The sequence below is a fragment of the Corvus kubaryi genome, unplaced genomic scaffold, assembly GCF_017639235.1.
Source record: "Corvus kubaryi isolate FWS band 111438036 unplaced genomic scaffold, C.kubaryi_AGA036_p1.0 37265, whole genome shotgun sequence".
Classification (NCBI taxonomy): Eukaryota; Metazoa; Chordata; class Aves; order Passeriformes; family Corvidae; genus Corvus; species Corvus kubaryi.
In genome coordinates, this window is record NW_024581080.1 from 2,740,588 (window position 1) to 2,761,353 (window position 20,766).

General features: G+C 54.7%; 2 protein-coding genes across 2 annotated transcripts; both read left to right on the plus strand.

Annotated features, from left to right (window-relative positions):
- Nucleotides 1-1,056: 1,056 nt before the first annotated feature.
- Nucleotides 1,057-11,596, plus strand: ERLIN2 (ER lipid raft associated 2). The gene is made up of 11 exons (XM_042024877.1): nt 1,057-1,190; nt 1,293-1,374; nt 1,640-1,686; nt 1,938-1,999; nt 2,632-2,757; nt 4,496-4,569; nt 4,953-5,011; nt 5,991-6,082; nt 6,384-6,473; nt 7,924-8,003; nt 9,012-11,596. Exons 1-11 carry the CDS (start codon nt 1,084-1,086, stop codon nt 9,219-9,221), a joined length of 1,029 nt encoding a protein of 342 aa, XP_041880811.1. The 5' UTR covers nt 1,057-1,083; the 3' UTR covers nt 9,222-11,596.
- Nucleotides 11,597-12,569: 973 nt separating this feature from the next.
- LOC121663051 (pyridoxal phosphate binding protein) lies at nt 12,570-17,488 on the plus strand. Its single transcript, XM_042024878.1, has 8 exons — nt 12,570-12,686; nt 13,069-13,176; nt 13,622-13,657; nt 14,212-14,287; nt 14,668-14,802; nt 14,916-15,058; nt 15,528-15,626; nt 15,907-17,488. Exons 1-8 carry the CDS (start codon nt 12,591-12,593, stop codon nt 16,042-16,044), a joined length of 831 nt encoding a protein of 276 aa, XP_041880812.1. The 5' UTR covers nt 12,570-12,590; the 3' UTR covers nt 16,045-17,488.
- Nucleotides 17,489-20,766: the final 3,278 nt, after the last annotated feature.

Genomic DNA, 20,766 nt, shown 5'->3' on the forward strand with positions numbered 1-20,766 from the left:
TCTATTACTTTTCAATATTCCATGGATGCATTTTGCTCCAGCTCAGAGCAATTTCCTAGTTTACCCTTATTAAACTGAGAGGGGCTGAGCAGAGGCTTGTGATTTATGAAACACATACTAGATTCATTAAAACCTTTAAAGATTTAATACATTTTATCAAGGCCCTAAATCTGGGCAAACGCCTTTAAAAAAACACCAACTACAGGGTGTTTTTCATCTCTGGCGCCCTTTTGCACTTATTTAAGAGCTGTAAAATTTGGATTGACAAATATCGTGGATATTTCATTCCTTATTCCTAAACGGCGCTGAACCCTCCTGACAGGGTTGTTATGTATAACCTCGGAGATCTATCACGAGTAAAGATCAAATCATTCTCCTTTATTGACGTTTTATACATCTCTCACATGGTTTTTAGGTCAGTTTCCACGATTACAGAGCTGGATGATTCCATGGTTCCTGGCCCATCCCGTTTCCTGCAATTGCCCGAACAAGGTCCGGACAGGGAACGGGGGGTTCCATGCGGGGGGCGTGGGGCGATGCCGGGGCGGTCAGAGAGGGGAGAACCCTTTGTGCGTGACAGAAAGAATTGAAAGAGGGGAAATTTAGGCTGGACATTGGGAGTCAGATCTCCAGGAGCGTTTGGACAATGCTCTCAGGGACACGGGGGGATTGTTAGGGTGTCTGTGCTGGGCCAGGAGCTGGACTGGATGATCCCGTGGGCCCTTTCCAGCTGAGGATCCTCTGTGGTCCTGCTGGGAAATGTCCCAGCCCGTGGATGGAACGGGATGAGTCTCGATGTCCCTTCCGACGCTTAACATTCTACGATCTGTGACTCCGTGGGTGCGGCACACCCCTCCACGCCGCCGTCCCGCTCTGTTCCCCCCGCCTGCACGGGGAGCGGGCTCTGGGGGGCCCCGCACCCCCAAACCCCTGCGGGGGTCGAGCTGCGGGAGCGAGAGGGTCTCGAACCTGCGACCTCCAGCGCCACATCCCCCGCTTCTCCATCGCCCTCTGGCGGCGGCGGCGCGGTCGCGCCGTGATGACGTCAGTGGCGCGCCGCCGGTGCCGCCGCCGGTGCCGGGCATGGCCCAGCTCGGTGCCATCGCCGCCCTCGCCCTCGGCGTCTCGGCCGCCGCGCTCCTGTCGGCCGTGCACAAGATCGACGAGGGGCACATCGGCGTCTACTATCGGTGAGACGGGCCCTGCGGGGAGAGAGCCGGGCCCCGGCCAGCCGCCGCTCACGGTTCTCTCTCTCTCTCTCTCTCTCTCTCCCCCTCTCGTTCCCTCCGCAGCGGCGGCGCGTTGCTGACCTCCACCAGCGGGCCCGGCTTCCACCTCATGCTGCCCTTCATCACGTCCTACAAGTCAGTGCAGGTGCTGCTGGGCCCGGGCCCGGGCGGGGCGGGCACCGGGGGAGCCCGGCTGGTCCCACGGGGCTGGGGGCGGCCGTGCCCGGTACCGGGGACGGGCGGCTCTCGGGCCGGTCCCGCTGAGCCTCGAACGAGGGACTGAGCGAGGCGGGTGCAGCTCCTGCTTTGGAGGGTCCCGGGGGGACGTGGCTGTGTCAGAGCCCCGTGGGCTGCAGGATTTGTGCCGGGAAAATCCCTCTCTTAAGCCTCTTTCCTTCGATCTCCTCCAGACCACGCTGCAGACGGACGAGGTGAAAAATGTCCCGTGTGGCACCAGGTGAGATGTTCAGCTCTTACCCCCCTACAGCCCTTCATCCCAGCTGGAAGCTCCTCAGAGACTGAACTTCTCTGCAGCCCCCAAACTGGGGTCACTGGGAGGCTCTGCAGGGCCTCCCCAGGACAGGGAGCCCACCCCGGGCGGGGGGGTCTGGGACGGTGCTGAGCAGGCTGGGGTGGATCCCACACTCATCCCACAGGAGCAAACTCAGCCTCCAGCAAACATAACTTTTTGTTTTTCTCGCTTTGCAGTGGAGGAGTGATGATTTATTTCGACAGGATCGAGGTGGTGAATTTCCTCATCCAGAGCGCGGGTGAGTCACCAGTCCTGCCCCGGACACTCCCCGGGGGCTGTGCTGCAGGAACAGGAGGTGAAGAGGTTGTGGCTGTGTTTGGTTGGAGCCAGGCTGTACCACAGGTGTGCCCTGAGCTCCGGGTGTCACCTCTGACCCCGCTCTCCCGAGAATTTGGGGTGTTTATTGTTTCTTGCCTTTCTGATCTGCATTAACCCAGCTCCCCCAAGCTTTGTGCAGCATCGGGTTGGAGTAACGGGGTGTGCAGGGGGAGCCAAGGGGGCTGTGAGCACAGGCTCCTGGAGCCCAGGGAGAACGACCTGTGCAGCCTTTTCCCAAATCCTTGGGTGTTTAATGTGGGAGTGCCTGGCTCGGCAGGGAGCTCTGTGTGTGTGTGTGTGCAGCCCCAGCACAGCCTGAGGGTGCTTCAAACCCTTCTATTGACAGAGCAGAGGACAGATATTGGTGGAGGCGTCACAAAATGTCAGCAGTAAATAAACCTGCCCTGAGCAGAGGGTTTGAGGGCAGGGGGGGTCCCTCATTTCACAGCCCCTGCACTGGGACTGAGCTCCAAGGTTTTCCCTGAGAGTGCTCAGCCTCCTTTCCCCGCTTCCCTTCCCTCCCTCCTCCATCCCTGCTCTCTCCTCTGCCAGTGTACGACATCGTGAAGAACTACACAGCCGACTACGACAAGGCCCTCATCTTCAACAAGATCCACCACGAGCTGAACCAGTTCTGCAGTGTCCACACACTGCAGGAGGTTTACATCGAGCTGTTTGGTGAGCTGCCCCTGGGACTGGTGGTTCTGAGGGTTCTCCCCGTGGGCTGTTGGTGCAGAACCCGCAGCTGGTGGGCTTTTATCCATTAATCCTGTGTTTGCTCTGCTCAGAGGCGGGGTTGGTATCCAGCTGCCATCGTTTATCCGTGTTATCTTTTGGAGCTGAGTGCTTCAATATGTTGTAACAATAAACTCCAGCCCCAGCCCTGCCAGTAGCCTCCCTGTAGGGAAGGGAGCAGGAATTCTGTGGCATTCTCTGTGTGATTGAATCAGTCACAGGATTCTCTAATCCAGATGGAAGAGCCAGGCTGTGGCTCTTTGCTGTTACAGAAAGCCTGAGCAAGCACTCCCTGGCCAGAGGGTTCCATGAGCTCTGGGCTGTGCCCGTGGCTGCGGTGCCCATAAACCAGGAGTGTTGGCAGGAGCCTGCTGACCTTCCCAACAGGAAACCGGGCAGCACAGGGAGACACACAGCAGGAGAGGCTGAGGAGAAGCTGGGGTTTCTTGGTAGAATTCGTGCAGTGGCTGCCAATGCTGAGTGTTTTGTTTCTGGCTCTGGACTGACAGGAAATCCTTGCAGCCTTTCAGCACTCGGCAGTGCTGGCTGTGGGCGCAGAGCTGCTGGGAATGGTTTGGGACAGGATTTGTGCCTGAGAGAACAGGGGGCCTGAGAGAGCAGACTCCTGCTCTCTGTTCAGCCTGGGCTTTCCAAGGAGCCTGGCTTCCCCTTCCCACACAGGCTGCAGGCCTGGGGCTCGGACCCCCCCCGGTTCCCAGTCCCTGCTGGTGCTGGACGGGTTCCTGGCCAATGGAGACTCCAGATGTCGGCAGCTGCTGCTGACGGCTGCTTGAAATGGGCTGAAAGCACCCGCTCTGCACAGAAGGAACTTGCACAAACTCCCCTGGAACTCCTGCTCTGAGCTGCCTGGGTCTGGCTCAGGCTCTGCAGTGGGGCACAGCCCCTTTGAGCAGCCTCACGTCACCCTCTGCCCCCACATCTGCCAGCAGGTGCAGGGAACTGATAACAGCTGCTTCCCAAAGTCCTGGCTGGACTTCATTAGGAGCCTGAGTTCCAGATAGGAAACTGGGACCAAAGCAAACAATCCAGGAGTGTGATGTGATCCCTCTTAAGGCCATTACAGTTTGATTTTCCCTCTGCACTTCCCAGCAGGCCCCAGCTGGAAGCGCTGCCCTCCTTGGAGCTTTCATCAGAGCAGGGTTTTAGGTTGTGTATCCCTTTGAAATCCTCAGCTACGCTGGAGTTCTGGGACTCCCTGAGCCAGAGAGACATTACTGATGATTTTTGCAGCCTGTTAAAGTAACTGATGCTGCCATTTCCCATTCCTGCCTTTCCATTTCCTTTTTGTCCTCCTGGCACAGGTGCAGGCCAGAGTCGGTCAGGATTTACCACGTTACTTCAGGATCCACTTGGGAAGTTCAGTGGGGAAGGGGGTTAGAGCACAGACTCCTTGTTGTAAAGATTCAGGAAGATTCCAAACCGCAGGTTTGGGGAAACTGGAGGGTTTCCTTTCATGCCTGCCATGTTCCTGTGGTGCGTCCCAAGGGTTGTTGCTGGGAGAGCTGGGAACCTGCCTCGGGGTCAGGCCAGCACTTCTACATCCAACTCCCATTTGTACTTTCCAGGGATAAGAAATGTGAGCCCTCCCAGCTCACTCTGGGTGCTGACAGCAAACTGCCCTGGGGGATGTTTCATTCCCTTTTCTTTTTCCCCCAATCAGATCAAATTGATGAAAACCTTAAACTGGCCTTGCAGCAAGACCTAACCACGATGGCCCCTGGATTAATTATACAGGTAATCAGGATTTGATTGAGATATTGAAGGTGCAGATTGTGAAGAGGGGAAAGGGCTAAAAGGAAACAAGAAACTGAGATTTGTTTAGGAACTTGCTTTACAGCACAGATTTCATTGAACCTGAGGAGTGGGAACAGTGTCCTTCCTGTCTCCTCTCAGTTTTGATGTGTTGAGTTTCTCCTGAAGTTATTCTGGGTGCTGGTTTGCCCAGGTTACAATCTCTATCATGTCAGGAGATCCTTCAGTGCTGTTTCTCTGTGGATTTTGGGCTTGGTCACAGTTTGTGCAGCTCTGGTGGCAGAGCGTGCCCCAAGTGCCACCCCTGCAGTCCCAGGGGCCACTTGGCTGTTGGCCCATGTCCTCTTCTGTCTCCCTCTCTCCAGGCAGTTCGAGTTACAAAGCCAAACATCCCTGAAACAATCCGGAGGAATTATGAGCTCATGTAAGTGGCTTTGTGTTCCCAGAAGGATCCAGAAGGGCAGATTACCTTGGGATCTGGGGATTGGGGTGCCCTTGGCTCCTGGCCTCATGCTGCCCCTCGGGAAGGGGCTGCCGAGGAGCAGCACTGAGCCCTGGCTGGGCTGGCAGGGCCCTCACTTGGAGCCCTTGAGCACAGGAATGCTTTGCCCCGGGGCTCCTTCCCCTGGGCACTGGCCCTGTGTTCCAGAGCCCTCCTGGAGCTGTGGGTGACTGGCAGAGGGACGGATTTCAGCACTAATCCTGTTGTTTGACTGGGATGGAGAAACTGTTGATTCAACAGGCTGAAGACTCGCAAAGCTTTGAAATAACTTTCTTTGGCAGCACTTGACATGCTGATCCCTTTGCAACGCCCTGAGCCAGCTGCCTTCTCCTGCACTTGGTCAGTCAGACACGCCCGTGCTCCCTGAGCACGCTGCCAGCACTCTGTGCCGGCCAGGATGGGATCCCTCTCATCCATTCTGCTTCCCTGGCATTGCATGTCACCTTTGGGCTTGTGGTAAATCCTGTGTGGCGTGGTCATGGCAGGGGGTCCCAAATCAGCCTGTGTTCTGTTGCCATAAATACAGCAGGACGTGTTGAGAGAGACTCAGTTCCAGTGTCTCTTCCCTGGCTGGGAGCAGGGGCAGAGTTTTTTATTTATGTTCACTCTTTAAAAACTCATTAATGTAAATAAAAACCATTAAGATAGAAAAGGCAATAGGGCAGCCTGCAGGGAGTGTGTCACAGGGACTCACTGGAAAATCTTCCTGCTATGGAGGGGAGGAAAGAATGCTTTGGTTTAGGCAAGACGCTCTGTGCAGGTACCTGCCCTCACACTGCTGATCCCACCTGCCCTGGACACGTGCTGGAAGGAGGGGAGAGCCAGCAGCTCGTGCTGGGGATGTGCTGTGAATCCCACACCAGTGAGCCCCTGTTTTTAACTGGTTTCTCTTGCTCCCCAGGGAGAGCGAGAAGACAAAGCTGCTGATCGCGGCACAGAAGCAGAAGGTGGTGGAGAAGGAGGCAGAGACAGAGAGGAAGAAAGCCCTGATCGGTCTGTATGGGTGGGCTGGGAGAGGGAACGGGGGGGACAGGCAGCAAAGAGACCCCAGGCTCCAGAGAGGGGGAAGGGGTGCACTGGTTCGCTTTGGGACCTTCTCTGATCTGAAACTCCCTGAGAAGCTCAGGAGTGTTTCAGGTGGGTTCCAGCTTTGTTTTCTGCAGGCTGGAAATTCTTCCTACCGTTTATTTCCACCTGAAGTAGGTGATGAGTGAGGATTTTCCAGGGTGAGGCTGCTTCTGGCGTTAGGAAGATGTGTGATGACAGTGTGGGTGTGTTCTTGTTTTCATTTCAGAGGCAGAAAAGATTGCACAAGTTGCTGAAATAACTTATGGACAGAAAGTGATGGAAAAGGAAACAGAGAAGCGAATTTCAGAGATTGAAGGTGAGTGGGGGGTGAGCTTTCCAGTAAGTAACTCCTGAAGCAGTTCACCAGGGAGCTCTTGAAGTGTGTGGTGGCTGTGTTCTTCAGTCCAGGCTGATGCTCCCAGGGGTGAAGTTCCTGACCAGAGGCAAGAACGGGAATTTCTTTGACAGCTGTGCTTCTTGAAACTCCCTTTCTCAAGGTGATCTTTGTAGGAGTTTGAACTCAAGGAGGTGTTCCCTCACCCATCTGATACGATGCTTTGCCAAGGAGACTCCAGGGCGTGGAGAGGGCTCTGCAATTCCAGCTCAGAAGTGGCAAGGCCTTTTTTCCCCTTACATTCATTATAGGCCCTGCCAAGCTTTGCAGAAGCCACTGAGGAGCCAATTAAGAGTTTTACAGATCAGCAGCTTCCCAGGAAGAAGTTCTTTGCAGAAATACAGTGGGGTTTATTTCCTATAACTCTGTCAGCCCGTCAGTCTGGGTCTGTGCTGGCAGAGGATTCCTGCCTCTCTCTTTTTTCCTGGTGTCTGTGACTGGGCCCAGCCTCTCCTTTTAGCCCAAAGAGAGGAAGCTGTGGGCCAGACCATCCAGCTGTTTACATGATCTTTAAGTGCAGCAGCTCACAGGACTCCCTGCTAGGGGAAGTAAACAAATGGTTTATGCAGCTATGCAGCTCTCCAGCCCAGACTGAGTGCTGCAATCGTGTGGCTCCATGCCTCGGGAGGAATGTCAGGAGAGGGGCAGGATTACACTCACTGGTACCCATCGTTATCACTGGACGGATACAGAGTCCGAGGGGGAAAAGGAGTGCAGTACAGAAACGGGAAGCATTGCTTTCCTTAAGTGTCTCTGCCAGGAGTTAGGAATTTCAGTATCCACAGAATCAGAGCCTTTGAGCAATTGTTGACAGAGCAGAGAAAAGCTCTCCAGCATCTGTCCAAGGGGCAGAGCCTGTAGAGGTTAAAATCCCCTGCTCTGCGTGCCAGAACCTTCATCTGCGTATCCCAGACCAAATCCCATCTGGGAATCATATCCACAGGCACAGACCTCATCTGCAGAGAGTGCTGGGCTGCTCAGGCTGTTCCTGGAGTCCTGGGCAAAGGCTGTGGGTAAATCCCACGTCTGCAGGCGAGCAGTTGCTGCGTTTCAGCACGAGAGTCAGCCCTGGCTCGAGAAGAAAGGCTGAGCTTGGCCCACGTGATGGGGATAATCAAACCCTGATGTGTGAGAAATTCTTTGAGCTCTGCAGTTGCAGATGCAATTCACTTATTAATGCTCTCGTCCTGCAGCCATTTAGCTGTAAATTGAGCTCCCATTTCTGGGTTTCCCATTTTGTTCCCTCTTCCCCTTGTTGCACCCCGTGCAGTTTAGATGTGGCACTGGCCCCTTTCTGAAGAGTTTCCAGCTGCAAACGGTGCTAACGTGGCTGGAAATAAAAATGTGACTCAGAGCATGTGTTTGCTTCCAGATGCTGCATTTCTTGCACGAGAGAAGGCGAGAGCTGATGCTGAGTGTTACACTGCTATGAAGGTGGCCGAGGCCAACAAGGTACTGTGCTTTCCTTTGTGGTGCCTCAGAGCAGGGCCCCGGGCTGTGGGGGAATGCTCAGCACAAGAGCAGGCAGCGATCATTGTTTAAGTCAAAAAGCACAACGGAGGCCATCTCCTCTCAGCAAAGCTTTTATCTGACTGAAACAATTAGATCCTTATTTGCAAGTTCCTTTTGTTCTCTGGACAGATCAGTGTCAGGGTATGTGAAGTCTCTGCTCTGCCAGGTGCTCACGGGCCGTGGCTCTCCGTAGATGGAATATCAGTTTCAGTGTTGCCCTTTCACGCTGTTGTGATGAGAAATGTGGTTTCATTCCAGTCTCAAGTTGGCAGGCAGTCAGAGCAGGGAGATCTCCGGGGTGACAGGCAGGGGTAGAATAAACCACAGTGCAGGGAAAGAACAAATGGAGCTGGTCTCAGACACCCTGGAAGAGCCTCAGTACTGCAAAAGTAAAAACAACAAAAAGTCCAACCTGGAAACAGAAAAATGGCATGGATAGAATTGCCAGGTGAGCAAGTTCCCAGGACACTCCAGCAGGGAAGAGTTTCAGTTCTGTGGTGGTCTGTGAGAAGGGCCAGAGGGCTGGGGTGTTTGTACACAGGTTTTGTGCCAGTTGTTCTGTCCTCTCTGTGACAATGTCATTATCCTGAACGAATGAGCTCCTCTCACCCAGACACGCTCGTGGATCTGCTCCCTGGAAAACAGCCAGGGATATTTCCCTCCTCAGTAGTTCTCGTTGCAAGGGCTGCAGTGAGTGATGTGCTCTTGAGCATCTCCATCACGTTTGGATTGAGCGTTTTCCCCAGCTGCTCCCATCACTTTTCATTTTGCCATTTAGTCACTGGGATTTAGAGCTGCACTCAGCCTGGCTCTGGGCACTCTGTGTTTTCCCTGTGGAGGGCTGGCCATGCCTGCTGTGCTTGTGGAAAGTATGTGCCTCATGTGCTCATGGCAGGAATCTCCTTTTCCCGTATCTGAGCTGTTGTGACCCCTTTTCTCTCTGTGCAGCTCAAGTTAACTCCCGAGTACTTGCAGCTGATGAAGTACAAGGCAATCGCAGCCAACAGCAAGATCTACTTTGGCAAAGATATTCCCAACATGTTCATGGACTCTGCAGGGAGCCAGAGAAAATCTGCAGAGGGACTGGCAGAGGGAATCCAAGATGAGGACGGGGCAGGAACCAGCGAGGACACAAAACTACTTCATAACATCAACTGAAAAGAAAGATTTCTATTCGTTTTATATCAAAACATCATGAACTGGGAAATTCCTTTTTGTTTTCCCCCTTTCCTGTGCTGAAAGAGATGAATCAGATTTAATCCTTTCAATCTTTTGTATGACAATTAGACACAAGGACTTTGGTATTTATGGGGTGGGTTTTCTGGTAATTTCTAAGCTCCAGGTATGTTCTGTAGCTGCACCTCCCCAGCTCTTGGTCACACAGACCAAGGATTTGGGAGAGGCTGTCAGGGCTATCAGCTGGATGGGAACCTGATTTGGGATTGAGGTGGTTCATAGCTGTTGCAGGTAAAGAAATGTTGAGGGTTTGGAGGGAGGGGAATTGCTGCTACAACTTGTTTTGGGTTTTTTTCTTATTGAAAATTCCAAGTACTTTATTTCAGTCCCCTTTGAAAATAAGGTGCTAGATTTTGTACACTACAAGTGGCTGCTCGAGGCTGGGGCCAGTGGCAGGTGGCTGCCGAGCCCATGTGAGGTGACCCTATGAGGGACAGAGGCTCAGCTGGAATCCTGCAGGTTCCCACTCACCAGGGGGATCGAAGCCTTAGACCACAAGTCACGCAGGGAGTGACCCAAACTCTTCATTTTCTATGTCCTAACACGGCTTTGTTTTCTGTTTTTCATGTTTCTGTGGGGCACAGGAGAGTTTTCCCAGCAGTTCAGCTTCTGGGGGAGGGCATGGGCAGCGTCCTGGAGTGCAGAGCTGGGTGGGATTTTCAGTGGAATGAGGCCACAGGCGTGGAAGTTGTCACAGTCATAGAAAACCAGGGAGGAAAGAATTTTTGTCTCAGGGACCCTGACTTTACAAAAGGCCGTGCTGGGGAGGAGCTGCTGGAGTGACCTGATGGTTTTTCAGCTCGTTACCTGCTCTGCAGGAGCAACTGGATCTCGGTGTTTACAGTGTCTGACTAGAAAAAGGACCTTCAGGTGAGCTGAAACGAGCAGAACTGAGCTCCTGTGGGATTGGGTCTGAATGGACCTTGTGGAAGGAAGGTTTTGTACTGGCCAAGGACAAACTGTGATTCTGAAAGGTCACGGGGCAGAGAAAAGCAGCTCTTCCTGAACTACCCAAAGATGGATTCCCCTTTTTCTCTCAGAACAATGTACCAGACCTTCCCCTCCAGAGAGCTGACCAGTTCCTCACATCCCAGATGCAAGGAGGAAACAGGGTTTTGTTTTCCACACATGCAAAATTTGAAGATAAAAATTCATGCCTGGAGAGAACATTTTTTTTTTTTCCTACCTAATCCATCTGCATTTGGCAGCAGAGCCTGGTGCTTAATTGCTGATAAAATTTGAGGCCAATATCCTCATCTGAGGTGATGGCAGTGCTCGTTGTCAGAGACCAGCCTGGTGCATTTACAGGCTCCTGCCCCGAATTCTTGCTCCCCCCTACCCCTGGTCTCACTCTTCAGCGTTTAAATCTTCATCAATCTGTGTTACACTAAGAGAGCTCAGATGAATCTCAGCTCCTGGTTCCAGGGTTTTTACAGCAGTTTTCTCTTCCCTGTTGATGCTTGAAAATGCAAAATAGAAATTAAGCATCGGTTTCTGCTGGAGAAAAGTCCCCTCCTCTTTGTATTTCTTGGAAAATAGGAGCTAAGGGAAGTCCCATCTCCAGACCTCCATCAGACCCACAGTAGTCAACAACAGCATCCCCAGGGAGGCTGTGATATTCCTGACTCATAAATTGGTCTGTGCAGGGAGATTGTAACAGGGAATAGCAGAAGTTCAGCAATGAGGATGAGCTCATTTGAGATTGTTCTACGTTCGTGCTCAAGGTTTCCATCAGCAACTAACACCTCCTTTTACGCAAGTATTTTTCACTAATGGAAGGATGCAACTAAGCCAAAGTGGTATTATAAAGGCTTTTTTTTGTGTGTGATTTCATAGCAAGACAATAGCTTGGGATAAAGAGCTCTTAATGATTTTTTTTTTTAATTAAAACCCTGACTGCTAAAGTATTAGTGTAATTTAGTTAAATTGTACTAAGAGTGCAGAAGCAAAGTTGAGAGTGTATCAGTCTTCACAAGCCAAAATCTGTTGTTGTGTCTTCATTCAGGTTTCTCCACTCTGTAAAATGTCCTGAATTTTCCAGAGTGGATCTGTCTCTCCATATAAACCTTTATTCCCTCTGTCTCTTTAACAGGCAAATTGTCCTGTTTCTCTAATCTTGAAATGAATATCTGAACTTTAAACCCACTCTACAGCAAAGGGAACAGAGGTTTGTGGCACTGCTGATACCTGGGAATGGCTGTGGGGAGCATGGAAATGCAGTCTTTGATCTTATGTACTGAATTCAAAGCCTTTTTATTTTGGTATTTGCTATGGCAATAAAATGGCCTTCAATTTTAGAATCTTCCAGTTTTAATATCAGGATGAACTTTAGTATCACGTGTAGATGTATTTGCAGGGGAGGATTTTCCAGCGAGGGGACGTGGAGGCCGCCGGTGGGCATGGGGAGCGGTGGGGTGCTGGGGGTCGGCGCTGTGCCCCTGCACGGGACGGTTCCCCCTTTCCAGTGAGGAGGAGGAGGAGGAAAGTGGAAGAAGAAAGGTCAGAGGTGTCCATGTCCAAGGAATCCCGTGTCTGTCAACCCCTGCTTTGCTAAGGAATGAGTGAAAAACACAGGAACAAGACTGGAGCGGCAAACACCTCGGATTTGGTAAAGTTTGCAGAAAATCCTCGTCGTGTTTTACCAGACAAAGGGCAGGAACCTTCTGGGTGTTTTTACCCAGCTGTGTAAACACTGAATCTGCAGAGGGACAGTGAAGTTCTGCACATTAAGACAAATATTTGAGTTAATGGGTTCCAGCTGGCAGTTTCCCGTTCTTCCCCCGTCAGTGGCCGCGATGAAGCCGGGCATTGTCCCGGCCCCTCCAGCTGCTCTCGGGCTCTGTGGCCGCGCTCCAAGCGCTCCCCAGCACTGCCCGCCCTCAGACTGGGCCTGCAGGACAAGCACCGGTCCCTGCCTTGTTTTTATAACGCTTTTTTCTCCCCGAAATAATTGAAATTCACACCCTTGGGAGGCTGCTCCTCATGCAGGGATAAGAACCTAATTTTGGAGGGTGGCCGGGACTGGAACAGTGGGGCGGGCTGGGTGGCAGCGCTCGCGCCCGTTACTTAGGCCGTGATTTGGATTTGTGGCCAGAACGCGGAGAACGGGGGAACCCCGGGGGAGCCCCGGCCGGGCCCCGCTGTCCCCCGGGGCCGCCATGGCGCCCGCGACCTTCCCAATATGGCGCCCCGCCCCTCCCATTGGCCGGCGGCGGCCGGCGGAGCGATCTGATTGGCGGCGGGGTGGGGGCGGGGCGCGTGTGTGGCGGAAGCGGCCGCGGGCGGGCGGGGATGTGGAGAGCGGGCATGGCCGCCGGGGACGGGCTGGGCCCGGCGCTCCGCGCCGTCACCGAGCAGGTGCAGCAAGCGGCGGCGCGGCGGCCGCAGGTGAGGGGGGCACGGGGAGCAACCCGGGGAGGTCCGCGGGTCGCTGCCATGGCGACAGGGCCTCCGTCACCGTAGGGACGGGCCCGCGCCTTGGGGACAGGTTACCGGTGACCGTGGGGACAGACCCGCGGTGCGACCGGGACAGGTCCCACCGTGGGAACAGACCCTCAGTGCCCCAGGGACGAGCACACCACGGATCTGCGTGTTTGAAACCCCCAGCAAAGGAGCCAGCACCCCACTATCGCGACAGGCCTCCCTTCTGCTCGTCCCGGCGCTCCCCCAATAGGGCCGGGCCCCCTTCGTCCCCCCCTCAGCGGCCCCGGCCGGGGGTGCCCGGAGCTGGGCCCGGGGTCCCCGTGCTCACCCCGCCGTGCTCCCGCAGGGGCTCCCGGCCGTGCAGCCGCGGCTCGTGGCCGTCAGCAAGACCAAGCCGGCGGAGATGGTGATGGAGGCCTACAGCCACGGGCAGCGCAGCTTCGGGGAGAACTACGTGAGTCGGCGGTCTGAGGGGCTGGGAGAGGGTCAGCAGGGCTGGGAAAGGGCCCCCTGTTGAGGGCATGGAATCCCAGCATCATTCCAGGTGGAAAAGCCCTCCAAGGTCATGGAGCGCAACCCGTGCCCGATCCCCACGTTGTCACCCAGCCCAGAGCACTGAGTGCCACAGCCAGTCTTTCCTCGGACACCTCCAGGGATGGACGCTCCAACACCTCCCTGGGCAGCCCCTTCCCGTGTTTAATGACCCTTTCTGCGAAGAAATTCCTCCTGGTGGCTCGGGGCGGGCTCGGGGCAGCCCGGTTTAGGTGGCTCTGTGGGTGACAGCATTATTCCCTGGCCCCGTGTTTTTGAGGCTCAGGTTGGCCCCAGGAACACACATCCCAAGGACACCAATCCAATGCCTGCTGTGGGCTTAACGGAATTCTCCTTCATTCTCCCAGGTTCAGGAGCTGCTGGAAAAGGCTTCAGACTCCAGAGTAAGCACACAGTTCCCTTTGTGTTTTCTCTCCATGTATAGCTGTGTCCTAAGAGCTGTTCAGTCAAAGTCCTGGGGTTTGTTAGGGATTTGGTTGGATCCTTATCTTTGCAGATAAATGGGGGGTTATTCTTGGCTCACTGCCTCTGCCCCCTTCCCCCTCCTGCCTTGCTGGCTCCAGAGGAGTCTGGGAATACATGAGCCTTAGTCATGATTTGTCTGCACAGTGCTTTGCCTTTTGTGCTCTCTTTAGGAGAAGCACAGCCCTTGCTGAAAAAGAAACGTTAACACTCAGTTTGGGGAAAATATTATTTAATGACTGTTGCAAAAGAGCTTTGCCTTCGCTGTTCCCATGGACAGCATTCCCTGCAGCCACAGCCCCATCCCTCTCCAGGCTGTGCAGCAACCTCAGCACAACCACAAGCTGAGTCCTTCAGGGTCAACAAACAAAGAAATTGGGCGTCTGGTATTTGGTTGTGGGCAAACTAAGACTGAAGTGTTGTATGGGGGAAGAGGGAATTGCTGTTCCAACCTGAGTGTTCTCTCTGCTTTCAGATTCTGTCGTCTTGTCCAGACATCAAGTGGCATTTTATTGGCCACCTGCAGAAGAACAATGTCAACAAGCTGATCGGTAAATCCTGGTTGATTTTATGTGGGCAATGGTCTTCCAGTGTTCAGATGTGTCAGGGGAGGGTTAGGGTGGATATCAGGAAAAGGTTCTTCCCCCAGAGGGTGGTCAGGAGCTGCTCAGGCTGCCCAGGGAATGGGCATGGCCCCGAGGCTGCCGGAGCTCCAGGAGTGTCGGGACAGCGCTGCCAGGGATGCCCAGGCTGGGACTGTTGGGGTGTCTGTGCTGGGCCAGGGGTTGGACTCAATCATCCCTGGGAGTCCCTTCCAGCTCAGGATATTCCGTGATTCTCTGAAACAATAACCGTGAACTCACAAATGCCTGATGTTGGTACAAACAATCCCATGCCAGCAGAGCTCTCTCAGCCTGTGTTTTCTCCCCAGCTGTCCCAAACCTGTTCATGTTGGAAACGGTGGATTCTGTGAAACTGGCAGACAGAGTCAACAGCTCGTGGCAGAAAAAAGGGTCATCCCAGAAGCTGAAGGTCATGGTGCAAGTTAACACCAGTGGGGAGGACAGTAAGTGGCTCTTCGTGACATTTGTCCTGCTGGCTTGACAGGGAACTTGACCAGGACGGGCTGAAAGCGTTTCTCTGGCAGAGCTGGGCACAGATCTCCCTGGTTTTTTCCAGGCAAGCATGGCCTTCCCCCCGGAGACACCACAGCTGCCGTGGAGCATGTCATCAACAAGTGCCCCAGCCTGGAATTTGTGGGGCTGATGACTATTGGCAGCATCGGGCATGACCTCAGTAAGGGGCCAAATCCTGACTTCCAGGTAAGATTTTCTCAGAGAAAATGTCACTGTGGGCTGGTTTCCTGTTACAGTTTGTCTGTCCCAGTCAAACCAGTCCAAGTCAAGCTGTAGGGAGGTAGGAACACCTTTTGCAGGATAGCACAGAGCCCTCAGTACCAGTGTCAGTGCAGGTGTGAGGCTTCTTTCTGCAGAGTATTTCTCCCATCCCTCCTCTGAAGCTGCAGCCAGGATGTTGGCAGGGCTACCTGTGCAGCAGTTGCTGTCCTGGAGCCCCTGGTCCAGGTAAGAATTCAGCCTCCTCTGTGTTGTCAGGAAATCTGGGAAATCTCCAGATGCTGTTCCGGTGCTTCTGTGGGAAGTGTGAGAATTGCACATCCCGTGTGAAGGATGCTTCAGGGACGGGCAGGAATCGGGATCTGTGTCACCCTGGAAGGGAGCTGGCGTGGCTGTCCAGGTGTGTGACCCTGTCCTGTCCCCTCGTGCGCTGCAGGTGCTGCTGTCCCTGCGGCAGGAGGTGTGTGAGAAGCTCAATCTGCCCGTGGAGAAGGTGGAGCTGAGCATGGGCATGTCCACGGACTTCCAGCACGCAGTAAGTGCATTCCTGCCCCTTCCCTCAGGGAACAAACATGCCTGCACCCCAAATTCCAGCCCAGGTGCCACCCAAACAGGCCTCTAAGGCTTCCCCTTGGATGGAGATCCCAGTGCAGCTCTCCCGGTCCTGGGGGAGATTCCTGGGATCAAACCAACCCCTGGGTGTAGCTGTGGGTGATGGGTCTGTGGGGAACCATCCTGTGGTGTGGTGAGCGTCCAGGCTAGGCCATGGGGTGGTGGCAGCCCTGCCCTGACCTCCTCCTCTCTGTCTCTTCCAGATAGAGGTTGGCTCTACAAACGTCAGGATTGGGAGCACTATTTTTGGAGAGCGGGATTATTCCAACAAAGCCATCGGGGGCAAGGCCCCTGCTGGAAGTAAAGGCCAAACAGAGGCCGTGACAGTGCAGGGGCACTAAAGGGAAAACAAGTGGCCTCACCAGAGGAGAGACCTCGCTGCGGGAGACCTCACTATGCATTTTACCTCCCTCCGTGTCAGCACCCGATCCTGGTGGTGAGAGGGAATTCCTCGGAACAGAGGCCAGAAATGCCTCAAATCATTGTGATTGTAGAGTACCCTTAGAAACTGGAAATCTTTATAACCAACAAATGACAAGGAAATTGAGGGTTGGAAGTGGCTGTGGTGTCTTGGTTCCTCAGGGTCATCAAGGACAGAGACTTTGGGGTAACTGGGTTGGACAAACAAGTGTTTGTCAGGCTGGAGCTGCTGCTGAGCAAGGTAGGTGTCACTGCAGCAGTGCTGGTGTTTTCACTAAGGACTAAAAACTTCATTGAACACGTTGTGATCTTGCCAGAAACCTGTAAATGTTTCCCCAAATACAAGTTTTGCACGTGGGGTGGTTACGTAGGAGCTGAGGTAGGGCTGTGCTGTGACACGGGAGAGGCCGTGGCCATGGCAAGGGGGTGACTGACAGGCACAGGGGACTGTGAGGAGCTCAGCTGCCACTGTGGGTCCACGGTGTGATGTTTTGGCTGCACATCACCAGTGTGGGAGTGTCTTTTCGGCTCAGTTTTGTCCTTTTCAGGCTGACACTAACTTTTCCCATGGCTCTGTGGCTGCCCAGATCTGGGATGCTTTCCCCCTTCCCTTCCTTTCCCCTCCTCTGTTGCTGGGAATTATTTTCATCCTGCCTAATAGTTTTGATGCTGTTTTTTGGTCAGAATGGGGGTTTTCTGCCAGGCCTCTGCTTTGCCACCAGCTTGCTGCTGCTTTCCAAGGTGAGTCCCTGATGGTTTGGTGCCTGTGCCATCCCCTCTACACCTATGTGAGGATAATGCTTGGCGCAGGGCAGCAGGGAGATTTCCTTGGGAAAATACTTCAGAAAAGGAAGTATTATTGTCCCACTGCATTCTGGGTTCCTGAAAAAAAATTGTTTGGCCACTGAGAGCTGCTGGGCTGTGTCCTCTAACATCCTTTCCTGCACTTGGAAGAGGGAAATGGGACTGTCACTGCAGTAACTTTCCTTCAGGTGTGAGCAGAAGCTCCTGCGTCGTCCTGTGTTGTTTGGCCAGTCTCACAACCTGTGTTACAGCTGATTTTTGGGCTTTGTATCTGCTAAGAGGAGGAGAGCTCGGCTGCCAGCAGGAACATCCTCCCCAGGCTTTGCTCTGTGTGTGTGTGGTTAAATCTCGCTGTTGGTTTCACTCTATAAAAGCTGAATGTAAATGAAAAGAGTCAACTCCAACACCAACCTGTCGTAGCTCCGTGGCTTAGAAGCGACGTGGGGTCGGAGCCGCCCTCCTCACGCTGCACCGTGTGTGGTTCCATAGTCTAGTAATAAACAGTGGTGAGTTTTAATGCCATCTGTGCCAACTCTAAAGCTATTAAAGATGTTATTTTTATGTTCCAGCGTGGTGAATAAATGCCCCGAGCTGCCCCTGGAGCTGTTTCCCCAACCTGGAGCCGCTGTTGGAGCTGGGGCGGAGGGAGGAGGGTGGTTGAAAGGCAACTGAGACGGAGCTGACAAAGAAAGTGAAGCGGGTTTTGATCGGGAAGGTCGGGAAGTCGCTGCCGCGCTGGGCGGGATGTCGTGTGTCGCGAGCTGTCCCCGGAGGAGCCTCTGGGTGGCGCTGCCGGGTCACGGGTCCCAAAATCGCCTGGAGCGCACCTGGCTCAGGTGCACAGCGCCTGCCGAAACCTTCGGGGCTCCCGCGGCTCTGGCGGCCTCCGTGCGCGGGGCTGCGGCAGGGCAGGGGTCTCGGTGGCCCTGGGGATACACTTTGCCACAGGACACCTCTCTCGTCCCGCCGGGCTGGTCCAGGTGGCCATCGGGGAGCAGCCCAGGTGCTGTGCTGGGGACAGCCCGAGCTGGGCTGTGACAAGGCTCTGGAGAGGAGGGGGGATCTGCGAGAGCTTCTGCTCCTTCCCCTGCAGCTGCTTCTCCTTCCCATGGAGCTTCCAACTGACTTTTCTCATCATGTCCAGAAGGTTTGCTAGGCTTCCCACGTGTCCGAGCCTCCCCGAGGCCGGAGCAGAGGGCACTGCCCACAGGCACCTCCCGAGGCACCCACCTGGAGCCTGAGGCGGGAGGGTGCGGGAATGCGGCGTCAGTGACACCGGACACCTGTCCGGGGGCGTGGGGCGCAGACCACCCGCTCCGTCCGCAGAGGTCACCCGGCAGATGGGAGCTGTTGGTCGCTGGAGTGGAGCCAACGGGCCGCAGATGAAAGACTCCCCGGCCTCTTAATGAACCGCGCGGAGCCTCAGCCCCCCGCGCCCCCGGCTTGGTTTACATCCATCAAAGCCCCGGGCCAGGCTGGGAGCAGCAGCGCTCGGGCTCCCCCCGCCCGCCACTGTCACTGTCAATATTTGCCTTGGAGGACGGCGTCCGGCAGACGGTCCGGTGGCCGATGGCGCAGGCGTCGTTCCCTCTGGAGCAAAGGCATGGCCCCGGGATTCCCAGCAGTCCCCTGAGGTCACCCTTGTTTCCACACTGGCCCTTGGATGTGGGCTGACCAGGATGAGCCCCCAGAGCCTCAGGACTTCGCATGCACTATGGTGAAAAACTTCCGGGGGGCTTGGAGCGCATCCATGGGCAGACTTGGCTGCCTCTAAGAGGAGTAAACCCGTTGATGATGCTGGACAGGGTGATCTGCTGCTGCTCCTTCTTCTCTGGCTCCTGGGAAATGGGTCATCCTCATCCTCGGCGAAGCACCAGTGCCAAAGCAGCAAAGATCAGGAACTGTGGGTCAGCTCCCGGGTGCTGCGGGCAGGTGGGAGCCCGGGACACCCAGAGCAGCTCGGCCGAGGCGGATCCCACTACAGCCCTTCAAAGTGGAAAGTGTGTTTATTTCTGGGATATCGGCTTTCCGGCAGGAAGGACGGCCACTGCCAAGGTTTTTATTGGATCCCAGTGAAAGGAATTGAGAGAGTCTCGTGCTTGTTGTCTTTCCCTGCGCCTGCAGTAGTTAAGGTTTTTTACCTTTGAGTGGGAGGGAGGGACACAGGGATTTGGCATCCAGCACTGTGGTGATGGAGTTTCAAACGGGTTGCTTTGTCTCCTGGGCCAGAGGCATCAGGAGGGGTCAGGGCTGGAAAAGCATGGAGAGGGGCTTGGAAGCAGTTGAAAGAACCTGAACTCCATCGGGCTCAAAGCATGTGGAAAGTGTTGCTTGAGCTCCTCTTCTCCAAGCAGGGCTGGGGCAGGGTATTCCACACATCCTGATTTGGACAAAGTTCTCACTGTTCTTGGAGGGAATTTAGAGACCGAAATTCTGAAGAGCAGGCACAACAGTTTGATTGCTTCAGCGTGTCATGGATGCAACTCCAGTGCTGGTACTGGAGCTCCTGGAGATGAGGATTTCTTAATTTAGGGTTCATCCAGTGAAAGGAGGTGGCTGAGCCCTGTACCCTGATGCGTTTTGGGGTGTCCCTGTGTGGTGCTGTTGTGAGCGCCTGAGACAAGGAGTCTCTTCTCCCTTGTGGGAATGCCCAGGGAGAGCAGCAGGCTCCAGCTGGAGGCTCATCCCCTCCAGAAGGAGGGAAGCCACTCTTGCTCTGCAGTGCTGGAAGCGGGAGGCCCCACTCACCACGCGGGGGTTTGGAAGGGTTCCGTGCTGTGCTGATGCTCACAGGATCTCAGAGCGGATACTGGACACAAGCAGTTTCCTGTTGCTCTTCCAGCTTCAGCTGCAGGATCTGGGACCAGCAGAGAATCAGAGAATATTTTGAGTTGGAAGTGACCCACAAGGATCATTGAGCCCAACTCTCGGCCCTGCACAGGACAATCCCACCCTGTCCCTGAGACCCTTCTGCAGAGGCTCCTTGAGCCAGGAGTGTCATGGGCTGGGACTCGCTCCTGGGGCAGCACTGTTCCACAGTGTGGGGGGACGGGGGCGGCCCCACAAGCAACGGGACCGGTGGGTACAGATCCGGAAAGGGAAAATTCTGCTCAGTGGAAAAAGGGGAGGGGGGAGGTAAAAAGACGGAAATATGTGGGACACCTCACTGTCTCTTTTACTCGAGGATGATGCCGGTCTCCAGGGCTCTGGGGTCCTGAAGCTGACCCCCCGTGCCAAGGTGGAAGGTCTGTGGGGGTGTGACTGGCCATGGAAGAGCCCTTGGGGACACAGTCCTTGTCCCTGCCTGGGTGGAGGCAGCGGGTGCCCGAGCTCTGAGGGCACCAGGCTCTTATGTTCCCAACCAAGAGCACACGTGGGAGCAGCCTGGAGTGCGAGCTGAGCAGCATCTCTGCTCCCCGGTGCCCACTGCCACGGCGAGTTGCATTTATTTGGAGAGAGGAGTAAATTTCTTTTCCCCTCCAGGAACTATTGGTCCTGGAGAGAAACCGCACTCCCAGCGAGGTCTTGTTGTCCTTCCATGACCCTTTTTGTCCTCTCCCTGGTACGAGGTCCCACAGACTTCATTGCCGGCTTTTGATCCCTTTTGATTTGACGCTGCAGCGAGCCGTGGCCTCGGAGAAGCCGAGCCCCGGGCAGACGAGAGGGAGCGGGGACGTGGGAGGGGGGAGCGGGAAGAAAAATATTGAACTTAGTGTGAAAAGCAGTGAAGCAAACAGGGAAGCCGAGGGGGACGAGTGCTCGCTGCAGAGCAGAGGCTGGGAGTGAACTGTGTGAGTTTCTGCAGGGAGTTCCTCCGCGGCGCGGGGTCCCGGGGAGCA

Excerpts from the sequence above, each read along its gene's own strand:
- ERLIN2 (XM_042024877.1), top strand. The coding sequence starts at position 1,084 with ATGGCCCAGCTCGGTGCCATCGCCGCCCTCGCCCTCGGCGTCTCGGCC. Across the intron at positions 1,191-1,292 it reads CACATCGGCGTCTACTATCG|CGGCGGCGCGTTGCTGACCT; the intron begins GTGAGACGGGCC and ends TTCCCTCCGCAG. Across the intron at positions 2,758-4,495 it reads GGTTTACATCGAGCTGTTTG|ATCAAATTGATGAAAACCTT; the intron begins GTGAGCTGCCCC and ends TCCCCCAATCAG.
- LOC121663051 (XM_042024878.1), top strand. The coding sequence starts at position 12,591 with ATGTGGAGAGCGGGCATGGCCGCCGGGGACGGGCTGGGCCCGGCGCTC. Across the intron at positions 12,687-13,068 it reads CGGCGGCGCGGCGGCCGCAG|GGGCTCCCGGCCGTGCAGCC; the intron begins GTGAGGGGGGCA and ends GTGCTCCCGCAG. Across the intron at positions 14,803-14,915 it reads TAACACCAGTGGGGAGGACA|GCAAGCATGGCCTTCCCCCC; the intron begins GTAAGTGGCTCT and ends GGTTTTTTCCAG.